General features: G+C 35.2%; 1 protein-coding gene across 1 annotated transcript; it reads left to right on the top strand.

Annotated features, from left to right (window-relative positions):
- Positions 1 to 571: 571 nt before the first annotated feature.
- Positions 572 to 7,507, top strand: LOC134586715 (transmembrane 4 L6 family member 4-like). Its single transcript, XM_063442471.1, has 5 exons — positions 572 to 854; positions 3,133 to 3,222; positions 3,652 to 3,818; positions 4,994 to 5,186; positions 6,670 to 7,507. The coding sequence occupies exons 1-5, from the start codon at positions 681 to 683 to the stop codon at positions 6,685 to 6,687; spliced, it is 642 nt and encodes a 213-aa protein (XP_063298541.1). The 5' UTR covers positions 572 to 680; the 3' UTR covers positions 6,688 to 7,507.
- Positions 7,508 to 8,257: the final 750 nt, after the last annotated feature.

Here is an 8,257-nt window from a genome sequence, read left to right as displayed (position 1 = left end):
TAACAGGTCATATTGAGTTTGCTTCAGTTTGTTAGAGTAAAAATGACCCTAACAATGCTGGGGGCTTGGCTCTTGACACAAGCATACTGCCTTATCAGGTTCTACTATTAAGTCGGGTGATTGACTTTATTGTGCTATGCTTGTTAGGTCAGTGCTAAGGATTGTCAGATGTATAGATGAATGCTATTTGACATTCATCTATAATTTGTAATAAAATCCCACAATCCTTTTCTATGGGGCATTAGCTTCTATGGAATGAAGCAACATTACAAGTAAAACAATGAATATTTTCAGCGACATGGTTAATAATTTGTAATGACTGCGAGAAATGCGGTTAGATTGTAAATGGTGTGATTTAGGGTGAGGAAGCATTATCATATCTATATCTGGGAGGGAAGAAGAAAAAAAAACAATAAAAGTCTTCTGTCTTCTTCGGTAGAATATTAACAGGGGTTATTAGTTGTCATGACAAAAATATTGCCTATACGTAATCTGATAAAAATAGGGGTTCTGCTAACAGTGGCTATATAAATTGCTTGGTCACTGTGCAACTGGAGACAATATCGCTCTGTCCAGTTATTCTCCGGAGGATTACATAGTAACAGGATTGCGACACAACCTACAAATCAGATTTGTTGCAAAGACTGATATTTTTTTGTGTGAATATTTCCTCTTAAAAAATGTGTTCTGGGAAATGTGCAAAATGCCTGGGCATTGCCCTAATTCCACTAGCCATTCTGTGTATACTGGCCAATATCTTACTCTTTTTCCCTGGTGGCAAAGTTGCATCAGAAAATGGACATATCTCCGATGAAGTTTGGTACTTTGGAGGGATTGTGGGTTCTGGGGTTGTGGTAAGTGCATCATTGCTTTATTATTTCAAGTGCTACCTTTGATTTTAACTAGTGAAAAGATAATGTTATATAACCGTCATATTTTTACAGGTTACTTTAAACACAAATATGTTTTTTTTTTTATTGATTAAGAAAGAGATAGTTAGGCACCAAGGGTGTAATAAAGGTTGTAAATTAATTGTTGCAAAGGTGATATGGCAGTGATAGGACTGACAGAGTTCTCATAAATACTAGCTGAGATATGGAGAACATAAGGAATATCAGATACATATTACAAATTGTTGTATAAAAAAAGCATTTTGCTTGTCACAATGTCTCCTTCAATGCCTATTAAACTAGTTAAAAAATCATTGTATTACCAGAACATATTTTGAATTCAATCCTCAAAGTATCGTGATCACACCTTTAATCCTTATGAGGTCAAATAAGTATCAAGTTATAATGTGTTATATATAAGTGATAATATCCAGCAATAATCTAAATACGCCTACCCTGGTTAAATATGATATTATAATGCTTTTGCTTATTCTTATTGTTGTTGCTATAATTATTGTTACTTTTATCTTTCTTAAAATAGTGCTGTCAAAATACCATGTCATAGTAACTCTGTAATAGATCTGAATTCATAAAAATTCATAATGCAATGACCAAGGGGGGTCCTAAATAATAGGATATTGTCACTCCTATCCCCCCTCTGGCCCTCCCAATAACAATTGCTCCCCCCCCTTTTTTTTATATTTACTGTAATTTATGACACCATTCCCATAGAGACCTCATGATTTGTGTGCTAAATCCAGAGCTATTACTAGACTTGGAGATTAATTTTGTTTGAACTACAATTCGCCCAAATTTTAGTGATCGATCGAATTCCTGAACTCCAAGCAGAAATGTAGTCCAATCACGAACCAACCACAATGTTCAATGGCCGAGCGTGTTTATTTTGAATCACGATTTTGAATTCCACACGTGGTGCCTAAAATAGAGATGATTAGCCGGAAAAAAATAACTGGCTGGCTAGCGGACAGATACTAAATGTTGATATTATTCACAGATCAAGCAAAAAGTGACCAATACACAGAAAAAAGGAGGAGCAGTAATACATCTATAATTGTCTTTTATACATTTGATAGATATGTAATAATAATATGTATTATTTTAACTCCTCCTCCTGTTTTTCCCTAATGGTTTGACTGAATCTAATTTCTCACGGAGTACAAGTCTAGATGTTTTCTTCGACTTTTAGTTTAATCTATAGCAACCATCAAAAAATACATTTAAAAAGTAATCAGTGGAGACTGATCCAGAGGAGTAATTATGACTGCATCCCCTCTCCCCCCTTCCCTTCCCTTCCCCATCACCCCCCCACCCCCCCATACACACACACACACATTTTGTAACAATAAAGAAGCTATTTGTATGATAAGTGTGTTGGAAAAGGCATGTTGTGTTTGTCATGATTAATTTTGACAATTCCTCACCCCTCTTTTATTGATGCCTGGAGATGTTGCTGATCAACTATTCATCTCAAAATCGGGAGAATTTTTGACTGTTTATAAATGGGGGCACTATAGGCAATTTAACCACAACAGGGTGCTATAGTGGTTATGGGGTTTGGAATGTTTGTTTAAGAGTGCAATGTGTAAAATGCCAAAGTAGAGTTTGGCCACCCACTAACTGCAAACTTCAACAAACGACAGTGAATATATAATATTTTCAGTGTGATACCTTCAAACAATGGGAACTGCTAAAAAAAAAAAATAAAAAAAATAATTTGAAATAATTAGTAAGCATTAAAATTTGTAGCAGGAAAATAAATATTTTGCTAATTACATGACTTTTAAATATATAGTAGAGATAGCTAAATAAAAAGAACACTGATGCCCTAAAATTCGAAGAGGATTTTTTGTTCTTACGGGATGCTAATAAATGTGATGATTTAGTAAAGCAATAGCATAAACTTGCTTATGTCTTGTTTTAGACAAGTTCATTGAGTATACCTATAAGTATATCAACTTACATTGTTATATATATCCTATTTTCTTTTTCAATGTTTCTTAAGGATTTTCTTGTTCAAGGTTTTTTAATGATTGCAATGACTTTTTTTATCTATTGTTTTAATGAACTCCATTGTCTTCAGAAATAGAAAGCATTTGGAAGCCTTTGTCTTCCGGAACATGATTTAACATTTTAAATAAATTACTAGAAAGACCAATATTTTGTTTTCAGTGATATCGTATTTTCTGAAATCTTATTTTGGTCTGAATTCATTGTTTTCTAGATGATCTTCCCAGCACTAGTATTTCTTGGAATGAAAAATAACGACTGTTGTGGATGTTGTGGCAACGAGAGTTGTGGGAAGAGGTTTGCGGTAAGTTACAGTTGATTTCCTGATACGCAAGTCCAGAGTCTTTAAGATTAAAGTCTGCGTAAATCTGATTAATAACAAAACATGCAAGATTCCTTTTCCATATTAATTCTGGCTTCTCCCAAAAAATGTCTTTGTTTTTTTTCATTGTTCTCCATTCTAAACCTATTAAGATTGACATATCTGTAATCAAGACACACCATTCTAGAGCTGTGATTAACCAGAAGATTCACTACACTTTCTTCATTTAGCGTTAAAGAGTTCTTGTGTGAAATACCAGCGTTTCTGATTCAGTGTGTTCATGTTTAGTGTAGTGTAATTGTATTGTCTATTTTATAGTGTTCAATGTGCTCAAAAATAAGTTCTAACTTCCTTTCTTGGTCTGGATGGGTATTTTAACACAACATAATTAAACTTTTTTTGTATTTTCAGAATTTTTCTTCTATTATATTTGCTGCGGTTGGATTTGTAGGGGCTGGTTACAGCTTTATAATTTCAGCAGTTGCAATAAATAAAGGACCAAAGTGTGGGGTAAATGTGACTGATACCAGTATACTTCTGGGCTGGAATATAACATACCAGTATCCTTTTGAAAATGGGTAAGTCATGCAGTTAATAAAGTAACTCAAACACAGTTTTTAATTAAATACATCTTCAAAATTATATCATAAAGCAATACTAAAGTTTGTAATATCCATGGGCAACTTTACACATTTAATTCATGACGCAATATCACTAATGTTGTGTCTTCTAACCATTTATCTTTTATACTCTTGATTTCCACATCCCACATTTCTCCATCATTGCTTTTTCTATATAATACTTCTTATGTTCTCCTCCTTTATTTGATCACACTTTCTGTTTCAATTAGATTAACAGCTATGCTTTAAGTTCCTACTACAAGTTTTTTCAAGTAGCCATCACCAACCACCAATTCTGCTGCTACTCAATGTTATAAACAAGATGTAGAGTAGAACTATTTGTTTAAAGCCTAAATTATCAAACATTCCAGTTTTGTTTCCTTCTCAAACACAAAACAAATAATTCCACAATCAGTTCTTCAACTCATAATGCATTGTCTCAATGTAATATAAATGTAATATAATATAAAGTTTGAAATCTTTTTGATTTCTCATAGTCAGTTCCTTTATGATGTTCAAAACATCACATGCTTACACATGCATAATGCGTTTAATTTCTACCCTTTCCTAAACACAGAAAAAACTTAAATTCACACATTATTTCCTATCTTTACTAATGCCATCTCATCTCGCAAAAGACCATCATATCTAGGCACCTTTGTACTCGCAGTTTTATCAGCCAAATCAATATCTGCATTAGGTGGTACAAATTTCTTGTACAGCCCTTTTGTGATGCATTGATGAAAGATCCTGTAACATAATCTGATTGCTTTCTGTATTTTTTATATATTGCAACATTTCTGTGCAAGACCTCTATGCTATTGTGGGCACAGACGCATGCCCGTATGTATAGACCAAGCAGAAGGCATCTACTCATGACTCCATTAGAAAATGAAAGATGCCTTTATTAACAAAATATTTTTAAAAATTAAGGTTGGAATGGAATAATAAATATTTTCTCTTCCCACTCCAAACCAATTTCTACAGATGTTTAGACTCTTCCTTATGATGTAGTACTTTCTTTTATTTTGTTAGCACAAATATCTTATTAGTGTAACAGTGATAACAATATTATAACAAGATATGCCCATATAAAAAAAAATGTTTGTACTGACTTTTTCTTTTTCTCCAAGAAACTATCTAGGGGACCACACACTATGGGATGAATGTACGGAACCCAAAGATATAATTCCATGGAACCTGACTCTCTTCTGCTTGCTCATGATAATGGGTGGGGTTCAAGCAGTTCTCTGTGCTATTCAAGCCATTAATGGACTAATGGGGACAATCTTTGGAGACTGCAAGTGCTGTGGATGTTGCGGAGGGGTAAGTTCCTAATTCAGCCTGAAGTGAAGGATGTGCACCTTAGTTTATTTTATTTATTTCTTATTTTTCTGTAAATGTCATGAAAAGAATATGTAAACAAAACTGTATAGCTAGCAACAAAATCAGCAATGTCATCTTCAATATTATAGTACAAAATAATCATGAATTGATGTAGAATATTCATTTAGAATAAAATTAGATTCAGCATCACCAGCACAAGTGCATTTTAAGTACTGCTGTTTTGGCTCTGGTAACTTTGCCTGTTAGGTCTGGTTATTTATATTCCATGTTAATTCCTTTCCCATTGCTGCTGATGTTTCAGCCATTGCGTGAAAACACTACAGATACACATTGTATGTGGTTTAATGCAAGGATACTGCTTATAATCCTGCTCCTCTTCTGCCATATATCAGAGGAGTGAGCTGTACTTCCTCTTCTGACTTTACATCATTTTTTAAGGTGTACGAATCACAATCACCCACTTACCAGCTCTGAAAGAGAGCCTGAGCCATTCAGGCAGCAGTTAAAGTTAACACTGGGAAAAGTTGTATACACAAAATGTGAATGGGACTATCAACAAGCCGAGTGCTTGCTCCGTTATTAAAGGAATACTATAGTGTTTGGAACACAAAACTTTATTCCTAACACTAAAGTGTCCCTTTGCCTCTGTGCCCCCATTCATGAAAGTGATAAATTAGTCTTTAAAAAGTTACCTGAATCCAGCGCCAATGTCCCTTTGTGCTGGTTCGGGCTCCTTCTCTGATGTCAGTCAGTGGGGGGAACCTAATGCGCATGTGCAGCGAGCGCCGTGTGCGCATTAGTCCTTCCTCATAGGAAAGCATTGACTACATGCTTCCTATGGGATTTAGAAGATGCTAGACTTCCTCATGCAAAGCATGAGGACGTCCAGCGTTGTTTCACATAGTTAAACTACGTGAAGAAGGAAGCTCCTCTAGTAACTGACCAGAAGTAGTCTTACTTCCCCTCCCCCCCCCCCCAAAAAACGACAATATTTTACATTGCAATGCTAAGGGGACAGGGACACTGCACCAGGCCACTTCAACGAGGTGAAGTGGTCTGGGTTCCTATAGTGTCCCTTTGTGGTTAATTAATCCTATGTGGTGAATGGAACTAATTCAAAGTACTTTAAAAGTATTTTTCCTTTTCTCCTAGTCACAACCCAAAGGTCTCAGGGAAAGCCCTTTTAGAGGTTGTCCCATGCCATGTCAGCTTTTCCATTGTGTGGGGACATTTTTCACGCTATATATTATCAGTAAGAGTGCTGTGATTGGTTGGATGGTAAACTAACCAACGGAAGTACTTTGGCAGCCAGTAATTCATAAAAGCAGGGTGACACTATAGCATTAGGAATACATGTTTATTTTCTTAATGCTACAGTGGTTCTTTAACTATGTCTTCATTGTCTGTGAATTGTACTTGTGTCATGTTCTGTTAATATAAGAAATGTTCTTTTTAATCATAGGGTGATGGACCCATTTAATTTCTGCCTGACATATATGAAAATCCTACTGCAAATCTTTCTTCATTCATGGAAAAGGTCTCTGCAGTGCATAGGACAGAGTATGTTAATACCCTCTTAACGAACTTGGAGAAGAAGGTCAAGAATGAAGAATGTGTCTTTCAATGCTCTGAGCAGACCTTCTATAAAGCATCAAAATACAATGATATTTCCCCCTGTTTATCTGGAGTTGGTAAAAATTGAATTGTATTACTGATTTACTGATAAGTAAAACCACACTGACCACATAACTTGTACAATATAGAAAACTTAATATATTTGCAATGCTGTTTTTAGTGTGGGCAAGTATATTTATTTATGTTTTATAAGCAATGGGAAAGTCTTAGAATCTTATTTAAAGACATTTACCTACGTAGAATTAAGACCCAGCTTGTTAAGCAATGAAACATAATGATCAAGCAAAATTTTGGATTATCGATCAGTGTTCAAAAGTTTATTTGTCTATATTTTCACTAATAAATGATCAATAGTACTTTTTTAAAAATGGCATTGTATTGTGATAATATGACTCAATTTCTTCTTCTTAAGAAAAATGATTTTAGTGGCTTGTTACACAGATGTGATTACCAAATACATCCAGCACAGAACTGTAGTAATACTGTGCATCATCATATCAAACGACAGGTCAGTCTTGTCAAGTGATGTTCTTCATAAATTGGCAAAACGTTCCAAACTGTTATTTAAAGACTTCTGGACAAGACATTGTGACTTGCTTTCATTGTTGATTCAAAGGTCAATGTTGCAATGCACGAAATAAAGTTTATCACATGTATTTGTTTAATGGAAACAGGACATGGAAAAAAAATAAAATAAAATAAATGCTCACTGTTGTTTTACTTTGCTTCTTTCTGAAACCTGTAAGAAAATGATTAAAGGACCACTATAGTGCCAGGAAAACAAACTTGTTTTCCTGGTACTATAGGGTCTTTAGGTCCCCTCCACCCTCAGTGTCCCACTCCCGCCAGGCTGTGCTGGGGAACTCTCCTCCCACTGCCGACGTCAGTGCCTAATGCGTATGCGCGGCAAGAGCCCCTCTCGCATTTAAACAGTCCATAGTAAAGTATTTCTTAATGCGTTCCTATGGACGTCCAGCGTCTTCTCACTGTGATTAACACTGTGAGAAGCGTGGAAGCGCCTCTAGCCACCGTCAGTAAGACAGCCACTAGAGGCTGGATTTACCCTAGTGTAAACATACAGCTGCAGGATTAAAACTAGATGGACCTGGCACCGAGACCACTTTATTGAGCTGAAGTGGACTGGGTGCCTATAATGGTCCTTTAAATAGGCTATAGTAATTGCATCAAGGAAAGCTATATAATTAAATCACATTCTTTTTATGTTTGTTTAGTTTTCTTTGAGTAGTACTTATATGCATTGTTAGAATTTAGGTGTACAGTCACAAAAGCAATTGCTACTTTATAAAACCTTTGATAATCAATAAATATTTGTTTTATTATACTTGGTGTTTCCAATAAATACACGTATTAATAGGGTATGCATCACCACAGTACAGTCATAATCCATACACACG

This window comes from Pelobates fuscus, chromosome 2 (assembly GCF_036172605.1).
Source record: "Pelobates fuscus isolate aPelFus1 chromosome 2, aPelFus1.pri, whole genome shotgun sequence".
NCBI lineage: Eukaryota > Metazoa > Chordata > Amphibia > Anura > Pelobatidae > Pelobates > Pelobates fuscus.
Note: the sequence above shows the minus strand (reverse complement) of the source record. Positions and strands in the feature narration are given on the sequence as shown.

Excerpts from the sequence above, each read along its gene's own strand:
- LOC134586715 (XM_063442471.1), top strand. The coding sequence starts at position 681 with ATGTGTTCTGGGAAATGTGCAAAATGCCTGGGCATTGCCCTAATTCCA. Across the intron at positions 855-3,132 it reads TTGTGGGTTCTGGGGTTGTG|ATGATCTTCCCAGCACTAGT; the intron begins GTAAGTGCATCA and ends ATTGTTTTCTAG. Across the intron at positions 3,819-4,993 it reads CAGTATCCTTTTGAAAATGG|AAACTATCTAGGGGACCACA; the intron begins GTAAGTCATGCA and ends TTTTTCTCCAAG.